General features: G+C 45.6%; 1 protein-coding gene across 1 annotated transcript in view; it reads left to right on the forward strand.

Annotated features, from left to right (window-relative positions):
• The window catches only part of LOC149352708 (transmembrane channel-like protein 2), a 67,766-nt gene extending 45,753 nt beyond the window's left edge, over positions 1-22,013 (forward strand). The window contains exons 16-22 of the mRNA XM_089575717.1: positions 918-1,043; positions 1,677-1,755; positions 3,273-3,384; positions 4,197-4,389; positions 7,377-7,593; positions 7,704-7,827; positions 21,778-22,013. Of these exons, the coding sequence (XP_089431843.1) occupies positions 918-1,043; positions 1,677-1,755; positions 3,273-3,384; positions 4,197-4,389; positions 7,377-7,593; positions 7,704-7,827; positions 21,778-22,013 (1,087 nt within the window). The remainder of the gene's footprint in view (positions 1-917; positions 1,044-1,676; positions 1,756-3,272; positions 3,385-4,196; positions 4,390-7,376; positions 7,594-7,703; positions 7,828-21,777) is intronic.
• Positions 22,014-24,866: the final 2,853 nt, after the last annotated feature.

Here is a 24,866-nt window from a genome sequence, read left to right on the forward strand (position 1 = left end):
GGCTCTCTTAAGGAATAAGGTTGTGAATAGCAGGAAGAAACGTTATCAAAAGTACTAGTCTCGTTTTCTAGGCGCTGAAGCCCACACGGACCGCAGTAAAAACCTGCGAGCGGTGACGATTCCATTGGAAGTATCCATTGTTCTTTTATGGCTTCCCCACATGACGCACAAGCACCCTGATCGTAACACCGGCTTTTTTATGGCTTCACCACATGACAGAAATGTCTTGTGGTGGAGACTAAATTGAATGGTAAGTCGGGACCTGGCAGCGAAACCGAACTAAACTGCACACGGCACATAAGAAGCACAGCGGGCTAGCATCGGGCCTCGTGCAACAGGAAGGTTGAAAAACCGCAGAAATCCAGTGGTCTTGGCAGATTTATCGAGGCGCAGAAGACCGCGTGGAACCTCTACGCGGGACATCGTTCAACAGGACGTGTGCCCGAGTTGCCTGAGTTTAGGCGAAGATGTACGCGTCAGCGTCAAAACTTTACCGTTATATTCGTTTGTAGGCCAGATTTATTTCGAAGAGACGAGGTTTTAATTACATGAGCTTCTTTGAGAGCTTCCCATAGGAATAGTCATATATCCGTTATAAACCGTTTCAATGAAGCGAGGTTTGACTGCATTCTATTTTAAAAACTGAACTGATGCTCTTATTTGTCGTCTTGTGCTGGCTGACTTATGCTCAAAATAAGATTACTACTCCTCGAGGGAACTGCTGATAAAAGCCACTGGACGTATTTAAGGGTGATCTTCTAGGGTTCTTAAATCCACGTTAGGTGCATGGACTTTTGTGCACAGTGTGCAAGCGGAACTCTGAAGTTTTGCATGTCTAAAAACTAAAGGACCTAGAACCAAGATTTACGTCTGATCGTGTTTCATAGGCCTAACCTCCGGAACTTTCTTTATTTCAGCGGTTACTTTCGTGCGTACAGAGTGTTCACTGGATACTTGGATAATACCCTGCCGTTGTGGATGAACAAGATTATTGAGTATTTGACGTCTCCTGGGGTGGTGATTCCTCTGATACTGCTACTAATGTAAGACAGCCATTATTTCGGACACATTCACTTTACAGTGCGTCGCGCCTAGATGCAGATCTCGCCGTTTTTATTGATACCTAAATCTGCCTCTTTTGGTCCACCTCTTTGCCGGTGGCTTTATGCACGCTTTGGAGCTGCGGACGTGCCCAGCCTCGTTAGTACGGTCGGTTGTTTTAGGTGAAATCACTTTGGCTAGTTTTATTGCGATATTACTAGCAGGAACATTCCGCGAAATGCCTGCGTCAGCGTATGAGAGCAAAGGTATGAAGCCTCCACCCTCCGGAAGCGCCGTCCAACATCCACAATTTTTTAATTGCTCCGTGGAAGGATAAACTGATCAACTGGAGCATAAAGTTTTGTTTTCTTTCCTTCCATTGTACGCTTTGGTCGCTCTCACTGCCTGCATTCTTGCAAACGTTCTCTTGGAATTGCATGAAACCAGTCCTTCAAACTTCTTTGTGGCCGTAATGACTAAAAATATTTGAGATGACGAAGCATCGTTCTCGTGGCTGCGGCGCTGCAAGTAGCTCTTGAATTAGACAATTCGCTCTTTAGCAAATACGTCATTTGATGCTTTGCCGCTGTGTACCCTACTAAAGGCTGATTTTTGCATTTGCCTGTTATTCACAGACTAATTATATATTACCTGGTGGCCCTCACTGGATCCTTGAGAGAGTCAAACAACGACCTCAAGCTTCAGTTAAGAAGGGTATGTACCGGACAAAGTAAGGGTAAATTAAAGACCACCTTCTTCGTTTCATAATCATGTCATTCGCTATTCACATAAATTGACCATTTTGTCGTAGTGTGCAGTTTGTGATGTAGAGTCGTCAGTAAAAAATAATAGCACAATGACGTCACCAGAGCGGCGAAAATCGTAATGCGCGGCTGACGGCCGTTTCACATGCATGCGATTTTCGCCTGCGACGCTGCGAATTCTGTCGGTCTGCGACTGGGGAGGGCCGTCAGTCTAACCGCAGACGGCCTGCGATCGAGTTCCGTCCGGTTGGAATTCAGTCGCAGCGTCAGTGTGTTCACTCTGCGACTGACCAGTGGGGAGCGCCAAGACGGTGTGTGACGTGGGGTCACGTGGGAGCTGTTGCCGCGGCGGAAGCAAAACTGTTTATTCTAATAAAAACATACGAAATATTTTCTTGCATCTAAAAATACGCTGGTCATAACATCAACACATTCCGCGCAGCGTCTGTGTCGCGTTTAATCATGGGTTCCCTATGCGAACATCGATCAACCTTGCGCGTCCCTCCGACCGAATTCGCTGGGTACGCGCTGCATGTGAAAGCACTGACCGAAAATTTCAGTGCGGCGTCACCGACTAGGCCGGCTATTTTCGTTCTAGTCGCAGAATGTAAAACGGCCCTGACGCGGCGCCGTGCTTTTCGAACACATTTGACACTTTTGTTATCGGCGTGGTCGCAACATCAGCGCCGAGCGTTGCCATCTGCCGCTTTTATGATAACTACCTTGGCTTAAAATAAGCTGATGAACTGGACTTGCACGGGACACGTGCCGTGCGTTGCTCCAGAAATGGTGCCTCTTTACACGCCAAGCTTTTTCTTTAAATTTACCTAATCTGCAATGTACCAGATGATAAAGCAAAAACTTAGTTTACTTAGCCATCTTAAACGTGGTGAGGCGTGCAAAACAGATAACCTGTTCTCTATTAGAGTCACAGTGGGGATACCAAGAGAAAGGGAACATGGATGAGGCCGGTAGTGAATAAGGTGTTATGAAGCGATTAGGAAATTTATTGCAGCTTGGACCAAGGTCGCCGCTGCTGGTGTGAATCGCTTCTACTTAGAAAACAATGGGAGAGGCCCCAGTCTTACAGTCTGCCTGGCGCAGCTGGATCGTTGACACACCAGTCATTTTGGGTTTACAGGTACAGCAGATACCAGTTCAGGCTTTGTTGCTTTGCTTGGGGCATTATGGCCTCAGTTGCCACCGCACCGTTAAGCCACGGCCGCAACATGTACTACTCCGATGTTTCCTTGACGTGCACCCTCAGCAACTGAAGCGCGAAGGCAAGAATAAATAAATGCCTTTGAGAAGCTTCTGGGCTTAATGGGAGTGAACAGAAAGTGGCCTAGTAAAGTAATGCTTTTTAAATCAGTGTGTTGACAATGACCATACCATGCGCACACCTTGTTCGTCGCTAACGAAGCGTTCATGCCAGACTGAGGGTCCCGCCTTGCTGTCTCTTCGCAGGAGAAAGACACGGAGACAAAACCAGAGAAGAAGGAGAAGAAAGAGGAAACACCGGCGCCAGCACCAACCACTACGGTGACTGTCACAGAGACAGTTCCGGCGGAGCCAGAAGGTCCGATTCAGCATATAAGTTGAACCTCGTTATAATTAAGTCAGAGGGGCCCGGCGATTAGTTCGTTATAGCCGTAGCTTCTTTTGAAGCCCTTGTTGACTGAGCTTCCAAGGGGAATCTTCATTCCTTCGTTATATCCAATACTTCATTATAACTCTATAGCACGGGTACGGGTAGTTGAGAAGAGTCACTGGGATGGCCTAATAATTGGAAGTTTCGGTTGGTGACTAGCTAGTTGAGGGTTCAATATCTTTTCTGCTTTCAAGCGGTGAAACTGCACGAAAAAAAGGAAAATAATGTGCTACTCCCGCTGAAACAAACCGCTTTAATTTTTGTTTACTTGAAACAAATGAGACGCAGGAGTAGATGCTAAGAGTTTTAACAAATCAATTCGCCATGAAAGATTCTTTCCTCCGAGACGACCAAAGCTAGAAGTTGAAGATCACATCTGGACGGAAGCACGCCTTTCTAATAGCACACTATAGCGGTACAATAAAGAGGCAATAATGAATGTGAGGAAGTGGTTGAAACAGCAAACACGAAACTAAGTGATGAATTAGAATATACTGCGCATAAAAACAAAAAGCGCCAGAAAATTCACCGCCTCTAAGCTATGTTTTAAGGCAAACACTTGAGCACTTACCACTACCGCTTTTTCACAAAGGCCAGCCAGGAATATCTGCAGCATTTGTATTCAGCTTGCTCTAATTTTTATTTAACTCTAAGGCACTCTTTTGAGCTGCATCACGATTGCCTGTTTTTTTTCCTCTCTCTCCGTAAAACACGTGAAGTGTGCGGTTTATTGCTTTCAGCGCCAAAGGTTGAGCCGAACATTGAGCGGACGGCTGAAATACTGAACAAGTGGAACACGGCTCGCCGCATGACGTCCACCTTCCCGTCAAAGCTGAAGGCTGCTGCCCTGCTTTCTGCAGCTGCTGACAGAGAGCGTGGCCCGGACAGCCCCACTAAGAAACCCAGCGGCTCAGAGACACCCTCCAGCGGCAAGTAACGCCTACCGCTGGAGCCCACTCGCTTGCCTGAATTCGTGGCTACGTGAATGCAGTGTTCTTGCGCGGAGAACACGAAAGCCATACTCGCTTTTTCATTTCATTCTGGATTTTTGAGTCGTGGGTGATGAGAACAAAAACTTTGTTATCCTGCAATGTCCCACATCCAAAATGACTTTTCCGCTAGAAGTGAAAAGGGTAAAATAGCCCTAGGTGAGGTTCGTCAGCTGATGCGTGCTACAAAACTACATCGTAATGCTAACACCCATCCTAATAAAATGTAGAAACAGCTTTACACGACGAAATATAAATGGCTGACTCTCTTCCGATTCGAAGAATCAATCTATTCCTGATTGTCATTTGCGTGATGACAATCACTTAAATGCTGTGACAGCTTGAGTTCGACAACGAGAAAGACAGAAAGAAGGAAGGAAAGGTGAGGAGGTTAACGAGGCATATCTGCTGTTGGCTGCATTACACATTGGGAAGGGAGGGGGGAGGAGAGTGAAGGACCGATAGAGAAGAAAGTTGACTTCTTCGTACAGTTGGAACGTGGCCAGACGGGATCATGGTTTTTTTGTCGCCAGTAAAAATAAAGTGTCGGAAACGTGTCCACAGCTCTGCAGCTTGAATGCGCTGAGCGGTTGCAAGGACGAAATGAAACAACGACTGTAGGTTTCCTTAAGCAGGCGTTCAAGCCTGGCTCTTTTAAGAGAACCTTTCCTTAATGCGTGAAAACAGGCACTTCAAGTTTATGTGCGCAGAAGATTTGATCACCCATAAGTAAAACATCTTGGTTTATTGAAGACATCATTGTGTAGCTAATCTAGCTCTTTTTTTTAATGACGCAAAGAAATAACAGGTTATGTGTTATTGCTTACAAAGAAAAAATAATTGATTGACGAAATTTAAGGCACGTACAAAAAATATAAAACAAATAAATATATTCAGACAGAAAATAAGAGGATAAAGAATTGAGAAGATACGTTTTATGCGTTACTATTTCAGGAAAAAGTATTCAAGGTTACAAAACTCCTCATGCTAAATTTCCCGGTCAATAAAAAAAAAATTGGAGGGCGCTTAAGCTTCGCCTTTAAGAGTGGAACACGACAGCGTGTTGCAGCGCTGCCAGGGAGTCCACGGAACGCCATCGCCCGTTCGGCGCGACGTCTTGCCCGTTGGAAAAATCGCTCGGAGACTCTTGGAAGCCTCTCAAAACAGCCCATCCGCCTCCTGAAGAGATCACGAACGGGCTACAGTGGCGCTGCTCCCTGAATTGGCCGTTGTGCGTCTTCGTTCTGATTGTGATTTTAGAGGAAATGAAAGGCGCATTAACTGCCTCACATGTCGGTGGACACTTCAACCACGCTGTGAGGAAAGGGAGGAAGTTTGTTCAGAAAGAGAGGCCGTAATAGAGGCCTGCGTCTCCGTTGTCGTCGCATTGGTTGACCTTAACAGCACACAGACGCGTACATCACACGGGCTCGGGCATTACTGGTTCTATGACATCGCAGTGGTTGACACCCGCAAAAAAACATGACGCACACGGGTCCGGTCACCGCTGCCTGCCCGTCTGAAGCCCGAGGAGGTCGCGAAGGGTTGCACCCACACTGCCGCCCGCAGGGGCGAAACCGTCGTGTTATCACCGGGCTCCACGTTCGGACCAGTTGACGTCTTCAAAAGGTTTCGTCTGCCAGTCTTCCAAATTCAAATTCACAAACCCTGTGCGATGTCACTGCATGTTAAAGAACCACAGGCCGCCTAAATTACCGAAGCCCTCCCCTATGGCGTCCCTCATAGCTTGAGTCTCTTTAGAACGAACTCCATAAACCCAAACTCAAACTGAACTCGGTCATAACATCACCTATTGTACCTCAGCGCAAGCTATTCGCATTTACTTTCATCTCTACAACATATATGACGCTTCGTTGCCACAGCTCATGGCAGTGAATTGAAATGCTCTATAGAGCAGAACGCGATTGTTATTGGGTTGCGTTTCAAAACTCGCATACTAATAATTACTCATGTACGCATAAGTACACAAAGACACTTCACGAAGTCAAAAACCACAACGCATTCACTAGGTCCACTTTTATTCAGTTGTAACTAGCGAGCCTTCGTGGCGTGAAACGAGAAAGAACTAGAAAGAAGTGGTCGTTCGGAACGGCCATGTTTCACTATGCTGTCTGCTGGAAATAGTGCATCGGCCCTTGGCCGAGGACTTGCAACCTCTGAAAACATCATGGACACCTACAAGATAGTGCTGCCTCGTCTGCCGTCCGGTAATGTAGTGCTGAACACAGTATTTTTGCATGGTGACTTAAATGGCCGCCCGTACCGAGCTCCTGACTTCAGGGATGCCCTCGCCCGTGTTATGGACCTACGGGATATTTTTTGCATCGGACAATATCAAATGAGCCATGTCTGGATGGTGACTTGCGAGAATACCGTTTCAAAACAGAACCTCGTGGACTTGGTGGAGCTGCGCGTGAAAGGGCTGAAGTGCATGGTATTTGATTCGGAAACACGGATCATTAAGTTGAGGCTGCTTCGGTTCCCGCGCCACATGGGGCATCGCCGTATTGTGGAAGCTTTGGACCCATATGGCACGGTTCAGTCAGTGGAGCATGAAAAGTGGCGCTGTCCTGGGATGGATCATATGAAAACGGCAAACCGTGAGGTGTTTATCACGCTGAAAGACGGGGTCTCATCTTCCAACGTTCCCCACACCCTTAAGTGTATTTGGGATTCAGGCCTTGGTAATCATACCGTGCAGGCCTCCACTGTGTCTTCGGTGTAGCAGAGTTGGACACTTCCGGTGGCAGTGCCGTACGCCGTGATCCACCCCGTGTCGACGTTTTGGTCACACAGTGGATACCTGTGTCATGACGTATACCGATAGGTTACGTCAGGGCTCCTGGTCCAAAGAAGACGATGTAGCCACACAGCACATCATGGACATTTCAGATGTTGTGGGCCTTCCAGAGAGCTCAACATTGAGGTTCCACGTGAAGCGATGCCCATTGATAGCTCACAAGACATCAAGCCATCTCTAAGCCTCCGGACTCTGGTCGGCTTCAACATGGCGCACCTGATTTTGAGCTGGCTAAGCATCCGCGTTCCGCTGCACAAGTATCTGAAGAAATGGCACCGCAGGCTGCCGATGAGCCAGCGGTTGCGCGTCCAGACTGCTCCCTCGAAGGTGTGTCGCTGGGGTGTAGTGCGCCGCATCTGGAGTCAGCCACCGGCGCCTGCAAAGAGCTGCCGGTCGACCTTCGAGCTACGAGTGATGTGGTGCTCCAGACATCATAGGCGGCAGCCTCAGAGACCTCAGTGGTCTCCATGGACTGCAGCGTGCCTCTGAAGCGTCCCGCAGATGAGGAGCTCGGTGTCAACGGAGACCCGAGCAAGGTATCAATAGCGGTGTCAAAGGAAGGTTGGCTTGTAAAAAGAGGGTGATGACAGCCCAAAAGGCCGCCAATTCACCTGCGGCGCTCCCTGCCTCGGCGCATGGAGGTGATTAATGTACATGCAAAAAATGGCTGTGGTCACAGCTTTTGAAGTCGCTAGCCTTAACGTTAGAGGCTTGCGGAATCGATGGCGGCAGCACCAGGTAAAGCGCCTATATGAAAACTGTAGCGTGAATGTCGCTGCAATTCAGGAAACTAAGCTGGCTATGGATGAGGATACAGAAACTGCTCTTGACATGTTTGTATCGCGATATAATATTATTGTCAGCCATTCGAAAGGATTGTCTGGAGGGTGCACGTTTTTTTTTTGATCAATACACTAGATATGGCTGACCTGTCGTATTGCATTTATGATTAGGGGTGCCTCATAAGTAGTGGCCTCGCCATTTCAGGTCCAGCAGTGGCGAATTATTCGTGCGTATGCTCCAGTAAAGATAGAAAAGTGTTTTTCTTGTCATTGGCAAACCTCCTACGCACGGGTCGAAAAATTTTACTGCTGGGAGATTTCATTTGTGTATGTAACAATGAGGATCAATCAGTATATCACGCACGTTATAATCCCAGTTCTGTTGTTCTCACCGGCTTAGTTGGTGAGCACAACCTTGTTGATATTGGCCGACTAAAAAGCGAAAGTATACATTTCACACATTTCCATTCTTCTTCGAATGCTCGACTTGACATGATTTGTTTCTGCTGGCACATTACCTACTATGCATAGATATTGGGTGATGCTGATATTTTTCAGCGACCACTGCATGGTGTCTGTACAGATAGGAAGGTACACTCAGCGCCTTCTTCAACCGCGGTGGGAGCTATGGAAGCTAAATAATTCCATCCTCTCAGATAAAATGCTTCAGCGCGCTGTAGCTGCTTGCTTCAAAGATACCTGGGCACGAGCAGATCTCTCAGTCCTTCAAAAGTGGGATCCTTTTAAAGAGGATTTTAAGAATAATGCTATTAAAGCATCATCACGGATCACAATCTTGAAGAACCTTCACCTTCGTGACTTGAAGCGCACCCTCAACAAATTGCATGAGTTGGAAGGAATTTCTCCGGGTTCGTATCTTGATGATATCAACAATATTAAAGCGCAGTTACAACAGTATAACGCAGAGAATATCAGGATGCCCTGATTAGGTCGCGAACATGGAGGTTTGTTAATGAACAACCTCCTCACTGCGCGTTTAATGATGAAAGTCAGGCTGCTCTTTCTAAGGAGGTTTTAGAAATTTGTTGCGGAGGTGATACGTACACTGACACGCCAGGTATTCCTGGGCCTTCTTTAAATATTATATGCGGCTCATTGGCGGTAATAGTATCCCGATGAGTGGGTCTAATTTTAGTCACTTAAAAGAAGGATTTACTCGTCTTGAAGATGAACAGCGTGAAGACATTGAGGGATCTATTACTTTAGATGAGGACAAATCGGCCATTTCTTCTCTACAGGGTCAGAAATCTCTCTGCCCGGAGGGTTTAAGTTGTGCGTTCTATAAAGCTTTTATGCCTAGCTTAGCACCTGCCTAGTTGCAAGTTTTCAGTGCAGCTTATGACATGGGCGTTTTGCCTCCCACGTTCTACGCTGGTCACACCCTACTAATCCCGAAAAGCACAGACGCAGATCGGTTGAGAACTGTTGAAGGGTATCATCTGATATACTTATGCAACGTGGATTATAAGAGATTTTCGAAACTTCTTTCTTCTTGACTGCAGCTTGTCACATTAGATTTATTAGGGCCGCACCAAGTGTGTGGAATCAAAGGCCGTAGTATTCAAAACCATATCCATATCACACGTTCCGTGTTAGAGACAGTGTCAGATAAGGTCAGTCAAGTGGCTCTTATTCGGATTAATCTGGCAAAAGCTTTTGATAAGGTGCGCCATGATTTTTGTTTGCTGAATGCGAGAATGCGAATTTAGGTGATGTCTTGCTTAAAGGCATAGAACTACGTTATAAAGCAGCCACTAACAAGACTGATTGTTAATAAAAAGTTTACCAAATCTATTCCACTTAAAACACTCTTTGACAGGGCTGCCCGCTGTCGTCTTTGTTAATTGCTTTACATATTTTTTGAAGTTTGAAGTTTATTCATTGCTTTGTTGCAGAGGTAACAAACAAACAAGAGGTAGTCCCTATGTCGTAGTATAATCAAGGAGAAAGCAATTCGTGGCTTCTCACTATTGCACTGTGAAATTAAGATTTTAGCTTATGCTGATGACGGTGCCCTTTTCTGCTCTGACAAAAAGAACGTGCTCAAAGTTTTGCGTTTAACTGAGCAGTTTTGGGATAGTTCGGCTGCGTCTCTTAGCTTTGATAAATCATAGAGGTTCTGGGTAGGTCATTGGGGTACAAAAACAAGCCTTTATGGCAGCATCAGGTGGGGCTCCGAAGCTTTACAGTATTTGGGGGTTCCCTCGCATCAGTATCGTAATAGTGGGCTTCACTGGGATTCTCAGATCTCGTTAGTTCGGCGACAACCTCAAGCTTGGGTGGGCAGGGAGCTGTCTCTATTTGCACGAGCATAAGTTTCCAGTATCTTCTTTGTTTCGAGGCTTATATATGTCATGCAGGTGTTGCATTGTGCAAGGAAAAAAGTAAAGGCAGTTCATAGAATTTTTGTGACTTTTGTGTGGCGCTCTCAATGGGAGCCTATGCGTCGAGACAATTTGTTTCTTCTTCTGGAGTCTAGTGGAACTGGTCTTCAGCACTTGTTTGTTTCTCAGCTTGTTCCATGGTTTTTCTTTTTTAAAACAGCAAACCATCCCTTCCTCCTAGCTGGGTTTAACAGACGATTAAGTGCTCATTTGCCTATTCTGTTTGCGTCCATTGGTCATAGGAGTGAGGAGCCTCTGTGGGGTTTTCTTAAAGAAGTCGCCGACATATTCTATTTCCTGACTGTACGGTTTTCCTTAGAATTCCTACACAGTCTATACAGTCTATCCAGGAGACAGATGACAAAAATTCTGAAAGAGGCGTTGTTTCCTGTACCGATGTATTGGCAACCTTACCTCTCCTTTCTAGACAACAGTGTATTAAAGCGACAGATGACAGAAATTCTGATTGAGGCGTTGTTTCCTGTAGCGATGTATTGGCAACCTTACCTCTCCTTTCTAGACAATAGTGTATTAAAGCGGGTGCAACGGATGTGTGTTCAAGCAACCGCAAAGGCTCTCTTTTTTAAACTTCACACGTCCACTTTTTCTGTCAAAATATGGCTTCGTAAAAAAGGGACTTTTGTGCCATGGTCTGTGAACTGTCGTTCGTGTCAGCAGCCAGAGACTCTTTATCATTTTGTAGTGATGCCGTGTTTTTTTTAGACAATCATCAACAGACTGTCAAAAAGGACATTCAGATTTCGCCCTATACTATTAGAGGTTCTAGGGTTCCATGTGATCTTTTAGTGCTCATAGGACAGTTTAGCCCACGGAAGAGCCGCATGACAGATCGCCACACAGAGCCGCCACGTTTCTTGAAGTCTCTGTTCATAGAGCAGTGTACTATGGTGCGAGGGTTATACGAGTATATATGCTGCAGACGATCGACCTCCTGCCTGACTTCTTTTCCTCGATGCATGCGTGCGTCTCCCGCGATTTTTGTGTGCTGACAAAGTGAGAGCTTGATGCTAGTGTGATTGTGTATAGCGGGTTGCGTGATGCAACCTGGTTATGTCGGACTTGAAGCCTGTCAGTGTGGGTATACTTCCATGGAATAAATAAAAAAGAGCATTCGTAGTGTGTTGTGTGCATGCTCGCCTCGCAATCTGAAAGGCCTGGGCTCGATTTCGCGTATCTCCACAAGATTTTTTATTTAGAGATTCTCGTTTTAGAACGCCAACAGCGCCAACAACGCCAATACCGGCTTTTCTGCGACACGAGCTCTTTAACGCTGTCGAGTTAAAAATCAGTTGCTTATGCGAAGCGTTCTTGGGCTACTCCGAAATCCAGAGCCAAGGTCGACCTCCGGCCGTCTTGGGGAAATCTCGATTCGCTACGCAGCTGGTGGCCCGGAATCGTCAAAAACATGTTCGTTACCTTCAGAGAGACTCGGAAAGCAGCAAATCTCCTCGGAAATGGAGAAAACGAAAGTTACGAACGGGCACGTATCGATAGTCTGGGCTTGGAAGAGTAGTTATCTCTGGCCGAACTAAAACCAGACGAACTGACGTCATTTTTTTTCACAAAAAGCTGTCTCTTGCAGCTCCAAAGCCAAGTGTCGATGCGGCGAAATCGCGAGATCGACGCCGTCGGTGAGCAGCTGTAGTGTCGGTGCGAGACGAGCACGCCGCGGTGGACGCATGGCTCGCCGGGATCGCTCCGCGATGACAGGTTTTGCGTGAAGATGAAAAATACTTCTTCAATAGTTGACAAAAAAAAAAAACGGATCCGAAACGCAAGTAGAGCTCCTTTGCAGCATAGTAGACAGTGTTAATTTTCAGGAGCGGCCCCTATCCCGCATAAGGAGCCACTTCGCGCCATCCTTCAAGTTGAACGACTGAAAGAGGCACGCTAAAGAAAGCGCTAAATACCTGAAAACGCTTTGATAGCATTCTGCGCTGAAATAAGTTGAAGCCACTGGTCAAGAATTGTAACATTCGGAAGACGTAAGACGAAAGAGCAAACATTGCCTGAAAAGCTTTTGTAGCTAGCTTAGAAAACTTCGTTGATTCTTAAAAACTGCGCTTTATCTTTAGAATGCGTAAATATTTTCGGCCATTGTGCAAACCTCTAGGTTTGCGGCTTTCGTTGGGGGAAAAGACACTCATTTTGAAGATTTAAACACTGGATTGTTCTAATAAGGTTGTACTTTATGTACCGTTTCCAAATCTAGACGCACGGGGCCGGAAAGTACAGTACAATCTGCAGAATTCGGACGAAGAGCCATTGGTAGATGGACACAGCTTGGAAGCACCATCCGGCAGTCGGACGCCTCAAGCTGAACGGAAAAAACAAAGTTCCCCAAGGCAAGTGCCAACATTCGTTTCCCTTTGCCTAAGTGCCGAGTTTAACGGTCCGGAATAATTCCTTACTAATTAGGTGTTTTTGAAGCATGAAATGTGAAAAAGAGCGCTAAGTAAACATAGCAGCTTATGCCCTGTATCTGCGTTATGGCAGTATACAAGTGCAGTTATGTGTGCACTTAACTGGGGCTCCTACCTGTTAAGAAGTCGAAGGGGCAGTGTAATTTATTTGTTATAAACCCTGTTTCATTAACCAACAAGTGACCATCTTTCCAATTGTGCAAGTGTAAAGTTACAGCTGGCCGCACTCAATGTGAGTAAACTGGAGCCGACACAGCCATCTGGCGCATTACTGAGCGACTTCGCAAGGTGCGAAACGTTTACGTTCTGTGCTGTAAAAAAAAAAGTCAGAAAACATGCATTTTCTGACTGCAACAGAAAAACAATCCTTAACTGGTTGAATCTGCTGCGTGCCCTGAATGTTGCGACATCACGAAAGTGAAGCTACCTCATCGATTGGCTATCGAAGAGTGTCGTGAGTGTTTCAATGATAGCCGCTGATTTGCTTGGTCTCTGAGAAAAGTGGTGCGTTATGCTGGTGCTAGGAAAATTTCACTTTGTTAAGACGACGTTTTCTTCTGTCCTTCTTTATATACTTTTTTGCACTAACAAGGTTGTTCTGTATACTGGATGCGCACGGATGTTTCGATTCCTTTCTTTAGTATTTGCAGCAATGGGAACATACAAAATATCTTCAGTTACCTTAAATTTTTTAGTTTTGGCTCAGGCATTTGAACAGACTTCTATGCTTCTAAGCTCGGACGATTCCCTCCCGCGGGGCCATATGGAATATCCTGCGTATATAATCAAAGAGGTTATCATTATTCACGTTCTGACTATCGATTGCAGTCTTAATACACCACGCAGGTGAATCACTTTAAAGTGCGTAGTGACTCAGACCATTACAAGGAAGCCGAACTTTTGATCACAAGCCTAGAGATTAGCACTCCTGCTGACACAGGAGTTTCGCTGCGCGCCATTTCGTAAGACGAATGGGAGGCGCCCAGACTTCTGGAACATTATATACATAACGTATGCTACTCAAACTGAATGCTAAGAATACAGATGCAATTAACCTAGCCACGTCGCTTCATCCAACGAAGCCACTCGCCTGGCCCACATATCTCAAATCGTGTATTTGTTTTTGGTCTTTGCAGGGCATCGAAACCGCTTTTGAAGTCTGTGGAGAAACTACGCTACGGGGGTGATTCCAAAGGGACAACCAAGAGAAAGGACAGCGGTAAAAGCCTACTAAGCATAGTTTCGAAAGAGTTATGATGAAAAGAATGCGAAAACAAAACCCGCTAATTTCTTGATTGGCATGTAAAGTTTGGAGACCAGCGCAACTGTGGTACAGCTAGCCTGTCTTAACATGTCAGGATACATAATGATCTCGCAGTAATTTGTTTTATTTATTTACTTTTTATACATAGTATCAGTTCAACCAGGAACAAGATAGGAGTGAAAAACAAGCAACAAATTATCCTGTACACAGGTCAGAATAAGCAAGATCAAATACAAGATGCCATCGATATGTACTGCTGTTTTAAAAGAAATGTTGAAAACTGCTCTAGAGTTTGCGCCTTGAGAAGCTGAGCTGGAAAACAATTCCATTTGGACGCAACAATTGCATTTGAATGGTGTTACCGGGAAAATGACTTATCTGAATTAACCTTTAAAAAAACTTTCCGCCTGGAGGTTTTGATAGCTTGTTTATGACTTACGCCTGTCTTTCCTTCATTTTTTGCATTACTCTTTCTTCACCAAACCTAGACCATTTATGACGCCATAAAGAAAAGTTAGATTTTTTCTCTTTTTGTCTCTGAGGAAGCAGAAGCAAGTCCGCTCTGACAAAAAAAAAAAGGTGTCGCAGAACCGAACCGAAGGTAGCGGGAAAAAAAGTGGCGCCTGTCTCTGTAACTATTTAACTTTAGGGATAGACTCTTTGTGGAATGGGCCCCACATTTCACATGCGTACCCAAGTACGGAAAGTACAAGCATCTTGTACGCTGTTATTTTTGTGCCAGTGGAAGCCTGTCTTAGCACGCGTCTGATGTAGCCCAATTTTTTGTTGCCTTTACCAACAGCGTTGTATACATGCTTTGTACAGCTAAGGCTCGAAGTTAGCATCACGACGAAGTGCTAATATTCTGTTACACGAGGAAGTGGTTCGGTTTCTTTTTTGAGGTTTAACATGCCAAAGCGACTCAGGCTATGGGGGACAGCGTAGTGGTGGGGCTCCGGACAATTTCGACCACCTGTGGTTCTTTAGCGTGCACTGACATAGCATAGTTCACGGGCCTCTAGCATTTAGTCTCCATCAAAATGCGACCGCCGCGCCCGGGATCGAACCCGCGCCTTTTCTGGTCAGCAGCAGAGAACCATAACTACTGAGCCACCTCGGCGGTTATGTGGAAGTGGGCTACACTGCCAAGCGTACGTTTGCTTTTGTGTTGTGTTTTATAGCACATGAGCGACTAAGGCTATCATATGCCAAAAAGCGTTTGCGTGGTTTAGCGGTTGGCACATGTGAATAACTGGCATGCAAACTTTCTTGTGCGGATTTAAGGACATCTGCTACTTGGCACATCAATTATCTATCTAGGAAAAATATTTAGCGTACCTTGGTCACTAGTCGATCTGATCTCTTTAAAGATGATGCTGTCCTGTGCGAATTACCTTTACAGGTGAATCCTGAATCAAGTAATTGATGTATATCAGTAACCAGAGGCCAAGAACGGACTCCTGTGACACTCCTGACGTAAATTCGCAGGAGTCGGACCTATGTCCTAACGCACTGTCAAAGACGCCTGAGAAAAGCCTCTATCCATCGGACTACGCTATTTTGCCCCAAAATGACTTTTACCCTGTTTAAAATTTTTTTGCAATCAACTTTATCGAAAACTTTTTTGAAGTTTACGAATGTAACATCTATAGACCCCCTGCAATCATTTACATAACAGAAATCATTCACTCGTTGTAGTAGCTGTGTCACCGTTGTTGCACCTTCCACCCACGTTCGTACTGGGTGAAAAATGTTTTGTGAATTAAATAATGGTTTGGTTTGGTTTATGGGGTTTAACGTCCCAAAGCGACTAAGGCTATGAGAGACGCCGTAGTGAAGGGCTCCGGAAATTTCGACCACCTGGGGTTCTTTAACGTGCACTGACATCGCACAGTACACGGGCCTCTAGAATTTCTCCTCCAAAGAAATTCAACCGCCGCGGCCGGGATCGAACCCGCGTCTTTCGGGTCAGCAGCCGAGCACCATAACCACTGAGCCACCGCGGCGGCAATTAAATGTATCAATGTGTTCCGATACATTGATCATTATTTAATACAGTGTGCTCTCACAAGCTTGCAACACACCGATGTTAGTGTCATTGGCCTTAAATGGGAAACATTAGTAATGTTTCTATACTTAAAAACGGGATTAGCCTTACTAACATTCCAATCATAAGGAAGCGTACCTGTCAACAAGGATTTCTTTTAAAATTGTGGAAATATATCTAGCCGCTCGTTCTGCGTGCCTCTTTAAAAATAAATTTATTATTAATTAGAGCTTGTAGCCTTTAATGTGTTTACATTCCGCAGTGAAGCGAAAATTCCCTCCTATGTCAGTTGCAATTTACCTAATTCTGCTAAATTACTATGAAACGCGGACTGTGTCGGTTTTTCATTATTCAAAGTAAAAAATACTCGTAAGAGCAACAAACACACAAAAAAATGTTGAGAGCCTCCACAATTCTAGTGTTTATTTAAGCAAGGCCCTGCTGTATGTTTAAATTAGTCATTGATGTCTTGTAAATCGACACGTGTTTCCCAAACCTATGCGGAGATTCACAGGAATGTTTACTCATTATGATGCTGTAAAACCTATCTTTTTATGCCTTAATCATTGATTTTAACCTTTTTCTTAACGTCTTAGGCCATCAGGTAACGCGGGATTCACTGATCAACACAGCCTTGCTCTACGTCTGGACACTTTTCTCTTTAGCTGAATAACTTCTCTTCTTATCCACCGATTGTGGTAATCCACGGGCTGTCGACCCGTTTCGTCTTACATCTCAAAGGCACTTGTAGTTTACAACAACCTCTACTTCAACTTTATACACATGTGAACTTTGAAACTCAGCCACGTTTAATCGATGTGCTCTGACTCTTTAGGGTTACTTTCCTCAAATAATCTTAAAAGTAACATTGAGTGTGGTAGCATCGTTAGCTTTATTAAGTTCCTCCAGTATGGCACATGTTTTTGCACACTGCTGAATGGATCCAGCTCTAAAGTTGCACTGGCTATGAAATGATCCTAAATTCCAGGCCAATTTGAAACTTTGTGCGGCCGCGTTGCCGCGCTGTCAGTGAGGAAAACGAGGTCTAGAATTGATCTGCTGTTGCCACAAACACGGCAATGGCATGTTTGCTCTGTACATGCAGATCATAAAGGACATTGTTAAGCTTATTGCTGCCACTTGAGCCAGTCACTGGCGCCCGATACACAGATCCTGCTATAAGTTCTCGGATTCCAAAAACAGTTTTACATGTGACCGTTTTGATGTCGGTAATTTTTAAAAGAAATGTGCACTTAATCGACCTTCTAACGAAAATAGCTTTACTACCATCCCAGGTACTACGATCATTACTAAGCATATTGTAACCTAGCTGGCATATCTCAGAATCAGAAATAAATGCCCCCGTGAAAATTAGATTTGGTCATGAAAACGACATAAAAATGTTTAAAAACAACACCCTTGTTTGCAAGGCTACGAGCGTTAAGATTCAACAGCTGTAACCCTTCATCATGCGTATGTCAATTACCAGTGTGGTCATGAGCAGCATTCACTTTCCCGGATTGATTAGGCCTTCGCGGTGGCTCAGTCGTTATGGCACCCGGCTGCTGACCCGAAAGACGCGGGTTCGATCCCGGCGCGGCGGTCAAATTTCGATGGGGGCAAAATTCTAGAGGCCCGTGTACTGTGCGATGCCAGTGCACGTGAGTCGCTTTGGGACGTTAAAACGCCCATAAACCATGAAGCTTCGTTCCTTCCAGCTTCGCCAGATTACGCACACAATCCAGCCCACTTATAACGAACCTGACGCTCCCGCGGATATCGTTCGTTGTAGCGAGATTCGTAGTAAGTGGACTTCATTTTATACGCCAGCATGTACAATCTCAGACAAAAGCGGCGGTTGTCTCTATGAAAATCCGTTATGAGCGTCTGCTTCATCGAAATAGATTCCATCAGCGTTCTTTCGAAGCTCTCCAGCGCGCTCATGAGCCCCTCGCTGAGAGACTTGATTCTAATATGGTGCTTTAGGGGTGCGTTATAAGTAATCACAGTTGAAGCGTTCGCGGCAACTGGTGCTTGGCTGGCCTCCTCGTCATCATCTTCATCAGATTCCTGGTCATCGGGGAGTGCTCGTACGTTCGCATGCAGTAGCTTCGTTACTGTATGGCTCTCCAATGTCAGCGCAAACACCAACGAAGTCATCCCAGGCGACATCAGGTCCGGCTAGCTCTGATTCAACGATGCGCTGCTACAAATACACATGTGTCTGATATCGTGAGTGTTCGACATGTTCGCCGTCGTCCATGAGTCCATAAATCCATTGCGGAAGAAGTTTCTGATCCGCTCTGCTGTCAATTCTGACGGTACGAATTCAGTTTCCAATGCGACAAACAGAGAGATCCGAACCGGGATCCGTCGACACCTAGTGGGTTAATTGCTGTCAGCGTGCGCTGGTCAGCGTGCACGTGCACATGGTGCGCACGTTTATTTATTGCGCCCTCTTTTATTGTTTTGTTGAGTCCCCACGTGCTTCTCCTGCAGGAGGGAATGTTGTCATGGAGGCTGGGCGGCTCTCTTTAGTAACTGCTTCTGCAGGAAACGAGTTTTTGGGCTGCGGGGCAGAGTTTAATTCGTCTCCTCGTTCGTTCTAACAGAGTTGCGTGGCGACGGTTGTTCATTGCATCTGAGAAGGAGTGCATTGGCTTGCAACATATTTTGATGGTAAAATTGCCCTTGTTCTGAATAAGCGAGCGTTCGTTATAATTACGGTGTTTATACAAATAAGCTCGACTGCAGTTCATATTTTTGTTATGACTTCCAAGACGAATAATGACTGCTCTCGGGTTGCCTGTTGAGGGCTTTCCAATCTTGCGTATCCGCACCAGACTCATCACAACATTCTGCGTGAAGGTTCCAACAACCACTTCATGCTTCAATTGTTCCTCGATTTCATTTTGTTTGCCAGGAATGCTTCGCATCATCAAGTTATTACTGCGGCTACATTTTCGATGTCATCAAACTTATTCAATATGCTGCCGGCACTAGAACGTAAACTTGCTGTTTCGTGTTCAGCCTCCTGAATTATTTTACCGTGTTCTGGAATCTTGAATACCGCAATTTCTAGGTTAGCGAGATTCTGCTTCATTTGAGCTATATTCACTTTAATTTCATCCTGCCCATTAAAAAGTTTCAGCATCGCTACCGCTATGTCACTGTCAGGACTAGCGTTTGTTTCAATGTCCTGAGAACAAGGTTGGTAATCGTTGTTGTTGCCAAGCATACTGACCGTGCGACGAAGATTCCGGCCCGAGGAAAACATCCCCGGTGCATGTTCCTTGTCCATGTTCCTTGAGCTGCTGTCCAACTGAATCCGTCGACCGCCGGCCACCCAGCGGGAAGAAGCGTACGTTGGTCAAACTCGTTTCACTTGAAGTAAGAATGGTCTTGCTTTACGGTGAAGAACGCATCGCCGGCTTGCTCTGCCGTAGAACAAAGCAGCAGCTCCTGTGCGAACAACGGAATAGGAAACTGACTAATATGTATGCCAAGGCACTTACCAGCACGATTCACCTAGATGTTTTAGCGTCGAATCCATAAATGCTAGATGAATTCGTCCTCCGATTAGTGAACTTCGATAGCCTTCACAAGCCTGCATCCAGAAGGAAAGAAAGCTTAGTCAAGCGGGCTTTGAAAAGTCACTGTGAGTATGATAGCAAAATAAATGGCTATGTGCGTTGGTCAAGAACTTGGGTGACGGAAGTAAACCACTAGATTGTGGCGATTGAAACAGTTTTCATGTGCAAAATAACCGTAATGCAGCTGTCCGAACCACTGCCACACTCATGCATTGGCAAATAGCACAAAGGGATAAAAGAAGGCGAGGACTTGAAAGACCTAGCAGGAATAAGAAAGCATCGAAATGCAACGTTCTGCTGTGACTATAGCTGAATCTATATAAACGGTGTTTCAAGTTAGACTGGTTTGGTTTGTGGGGTTTAACGTCCCAAAGCGACTAAGGCTATGAGAGACGCCGTAGTGAAGGGCTCCGGAAATTTCGACCACCTCGGGTTCTTTAACGTGCACTGACATCGCACAGTACACGGGCCTCTAGAATTTCTCCTCCAAAGAAATTCTAGCCGCCGCGGCCGGGATCGAACCCGCGTCTTTCTGGTCAGCAGCCGAGCACAATAACCACTGAGCCACCGCTGCGGCACGTTAGACTGTTAACAATTTTTAAAATTTTTGTAGTTAACAGAGCGCCCTTTTCGGCATAGGATTGTCAGCGGTTGTGTGCATCTGATTACAGCTAGCAGGTTGATAATTAGCCGGTTGGTAAATAGCAGATTGGTTCACTAATAATGAACAGCTAATTTTTTAACTGTTACTGCTAAGCTCCTCATTTATTGCGATGTTTATAGCCCGCTTTTAGTATATCCATATCAGTTTCTAGATTTTCAAAGATGCCAGTATCGTCGTCGCTTCAGCGCAATGCGAACGCAATGAATTTCGAGGACGCATACGGGTGAAATCAAAACCGCGTGACGGAGAGAGCGTTAGCCACGCCTACAATCAAGCGTCACACATCAGCGCGGGTGTCAGGAGCTCTTTTCGCAGCGCCCGGTTGGGAGCGGCGAGCGAGCAAAGAGCATGTGACAGGCTCACCGCTCTGTGACGCGCACTCATTGGTGTGGTTAGCGCTCTCTCCGGCCACGCGGTTGCGGTTTCTTTCAAGTGCGATCCCAAAATTCTTTGCTCTGCAGCAACGACGGAATTTTCGAAAATCTAAAAACTGATATGGATATTATTTACGGCGGGCTACAAACCTCTCAAAAATGAAGACCTTAACAGTAATAGTCAGAAGCTTAACTATTCTATATTAGATAATAAGCCTGCTGTAGTCAGTACGTCTTATGTGTATTCAGCTGTAGATCACCGCTGATAATGTTATGCCGAAGAAAGTGCTCTTTTAACTCAAAAAGCCTATATTTAATAATAGCTAATGCTTTTAGGCGAAACACCCTGTATGCGGGGCCTTCAATGTCGCATTTAATTCGTGCCTGCGTGCAGCATACTTGTGATACAGCCCTCGGTTCGAGTACACAACATAATATACTCCGTCTCATCATACGGCCCGCCCTCCCAAAATCTGAGCTTGATTCGGGAAAAAAGTAGTTGATCCAGAACAAGAGGAAGAAACAGGCGTTAATAACGTGTATTTAATGAAACTTAGAATTCCACAGGCCTAACGAAGGGATAATTGCAATCGACATCCAGCTAAGCACAGCCGCATAGCGAAAAAGCAAAGCGTCCTTTTTAAAGTTTACAGCTGCATGATTGTGTTGCGGTGTATGTCACTTGTAATTAGTCACTCGTTAGAAAAAAAATCAATAAGCAGTAAATAAGGCCATCATTATTTGGCTGCAATGCAGGGCCTTTTCAAAGTATAGCACAGCGAAATAACAACTAAATTGATGTTTTTTTTTGCTTTTTTCGTGCTCATCATCGTTGACTTCGCACTTGATCGAGTAGCGCATGACAAGCCCACCGTAAAAACACGGCAGTATTTGTTTTCGTCCTTGGACGACCCCGATGATCAGTGCTCTCTTTGCAGGAGAGAAGAAGGAAGAGGAGGGCGAAGGAGGCCGGCCCGGCGTGCCGGAGGGCGCCGACTCGGATGACCGGTGTCCTCGCGAGACGCTGCCGCTGCTGGACGTGGCCCTGCCATACCCAGTGGTGCCCCGGCCAGCGCTCGTCCGCGACCTGAGCCGACACCACGCCGAGCCCCACGTGCCGCGGGTGAACGTCTGCCCTCCGACGCCGCTGCACACGGACCACGACGAGCGGTAGGGACCTTGCAGGAGGCCGCCAAATGCGGGTCTTCTCGGGCGCACAACCCGCGGCCCTCCGACTTCGAACACGCGTGCGGAAGTTTAGCTCTAGATACCATAGAGTTGCATGCACTGGCGCTGCGGTCGTCTATCCATACCAGGGATGACAGGAAGTGCAATGCTCTTATTTGGCTCAGTTGTACGACGGTCACTCATATCGAGGCAAGCGTCCTAGAAAGGCTTTGTTTATTTCCATACGCTCCTAATTCAGAGCATTAGCTTGCATTAGATTTAATAAACAAGTGAGAAATGAACTATCGAAAAGAGAGAATTGCTATGCAATTCCGCAGTAGAATCCACGTTTTCAGCCGCACATTAGCCGAGTCCGATCCGAAGCTTACATTTCCCGGCAGTGTGATAACCAACCATCTAACACAGGACCAGCAACTTAAGCGCCGAGCCAGCACATGGAACTCAACCATGCATGTCAGGCTAATTGTGAGTGATTTCACTGTCCGGCAGTCTAGCTCGGTGGAATTGTACCTGCTTTCGGACGCCGAGATTTTTCCTTCGATTCCTGTGTTGTTTTCAGTTGAGTTATCAGTTTTTCCCCCGATAAGACAGGTTATTATTTTTATGCGCTATTAGAAAAAAATTCAACTTTAGGCCGTCTTCGGCACTTTTTAGGGCCTGTGGTGTTCTTTTAAGTTATTTTCTGCGGCGCTCTGGGGTCAGAAGCGCGCAAAAACTGCAAGTTGTGAGGCTAGAGGCTGGACTGGTTATGGGTGGTAAGTAAGCTTCCCGGAATTGCCACGATAGATGAAGGGGTCTTTGAGAAGCTCCTGAGTACGGTGGCGACTCTTTTTCTCTGTTGGTAATTTCCAGAAAATCTGTGCTGGATACGTTCTTTGAGAACCGACCGGAGAGCACGGGAGCGTACTTTGCCAGCTCTTGTCGCTGCGCTTCTTTTCGCTCACTAAACCGCCGCAGCGGCACAGCCGAAAAAGATCAATGCCGAAGGCTCACTCACGGCCTGAAGTTTCGGCGTAGATGGCAGCGTTTCGATCTTTTCGAACTTATACTCTTGAAGGAAATCAATATGCAAGCTTTTGCACCGACAAGTGTAGCAATGGCTGAAGATAGTTCAGAGCCCTGTGCTGAAGTTCTTCGGTGTGCACGAGGCTTCCACTTCTTGGACATTCAGCGTCAATATAAAAAACAGGATGATCAGAAGCAGTGTAAGTTGCAAAAGAAAACTATACGCACGCGACAGCTCTTAAATAAATTTGTTACTATTTGCTACTAAGCACCGAGGTTACGGGTTTTCTATAGCGTAGTATTGGGATAATTGCAACAAGCGCTCCCTCGTTCTCTCCTTGATTTGGGATTCACACGAAATAGCAGTGCGTCAGAAACGAATAAATATCGCAGAAACGCCTTTTCGCGACTTTCGCGACAAATGGAAGACTGGCAGTATTGTTCTAAACAGAGAATCACACGGTGCTCGGTTGCCATCAGTCAGCTGCAAATGTGTTGTTTAGCAGAAATTTCTGCCGGTGTAGTTGGTGCACGTTTGGATTTTTTGACGTTGGCAAACTGGGAAAACTGTATGTACCTTAGCCAAGTACTAAACTTGTTCCAGAATTCTCGTATGCCATTACCTTGGAAAGCAACGTCGGATAGCAAGGTCAGAAACCAATCTTATAACCAATATTCTTATAACCAATATTATAACCAATCTTATAAACCAATATTTTTCCGGTTCTTCCCATCCAATAAATATAGTGCCGCAGCTATGCGTATTACCTGTCAAGTAGTTTCGGTATGGACTTTTCGGGAGGTGAGGGTCATTCACACAATGGTAATCGTTCTTACTTTTGCATTAGCGCACTTCTGCTGCAGCGTGGAAGACGCCTGCATGTTTCGCTTGACTGTCATTGAATTGATGTAAACTGTGAAGTCTGACTTCTCCACCGAGTAACTCGAATTTATGTTTTTACCATGGAATAAAACACTGGTGTCTTGGAAAAAGACGAATAACTATACGAGCGGTGCAGCTCCATACTTTTTCCTCCGCCAGAGATGCGCACACCTATCAGTCCTCAGATATACTCTTACCGATGTTGGTCAAATGTTTACACCTTCTACAGCTTCCACGGAAACTTTGTAGTGAAAGAACTACGAAGTTTTCGTTGAAGCTGTATAGCTTTCCTTTGTAGCAGTAAAACTGCGCTTGGGTAGATTCCAATGAGTAATTACTCCCTTATTAGAAATCTACTCCACCTTGGGGGATTCCCCTAAACATTTGACCAACACTGTTCCCACTTTAAGTTATTGATCAGTTCGCTCTCGCCCTACCAATGCTAGCCGTCCCGGTTAGTTCAGTTGGTAGTGCGATTGCTCCTATGAAGTGGTGGTCCCGGGTTCGAACCCCAGACGAGGACTACAAAGTTTCTGTGGAAGCTGTATAGCCCTCCTTTGTAGCAATAAGGCTGCGCTTGGGTGGATGCCAATTACTCCCTTATACTCTCACCCAGTTTACCTTGACCGCACCTGCTTCATTATTAATTAGACACATGACAGAAAACAAGACGCAAAAAACTGCGGCGCGGTGCCAATATAAAGGACTGTACAAAAAAAAACTTCTTTTTATTGTTAAGCATTTTATAATGCGAATAAATTATGCACTGTGCACGAAAAAGAAAGCACAGACACTAATATCTTTGGCTCCTTTTCAGGAAGACGTACACAGAACGTGAAGATACGGATTCACTGTGAAGAGTATTCTGCTGCTTGCCAGCAGAGAGCCAGCCATGGGAAGCCAACATGTGTGTTTGTAATCGTACTTTATGCCTTTACTTCCTTTGCACTG

The sequence above is a fragment of the Amblyomma mixtum genome, chromosome 3 (genome assembly GCF_055824585.1).
Source record: "Amblyomma mixtum isolate Tamu chromosome 3, ASM5582458v1, whole genome shotgun sequence".
NCBI lineage: Eukaryota > Metazoa > Arthropoda > Arachnida > Ixodida > Ixodidae > Amblyomma > Amblyomma mixtum.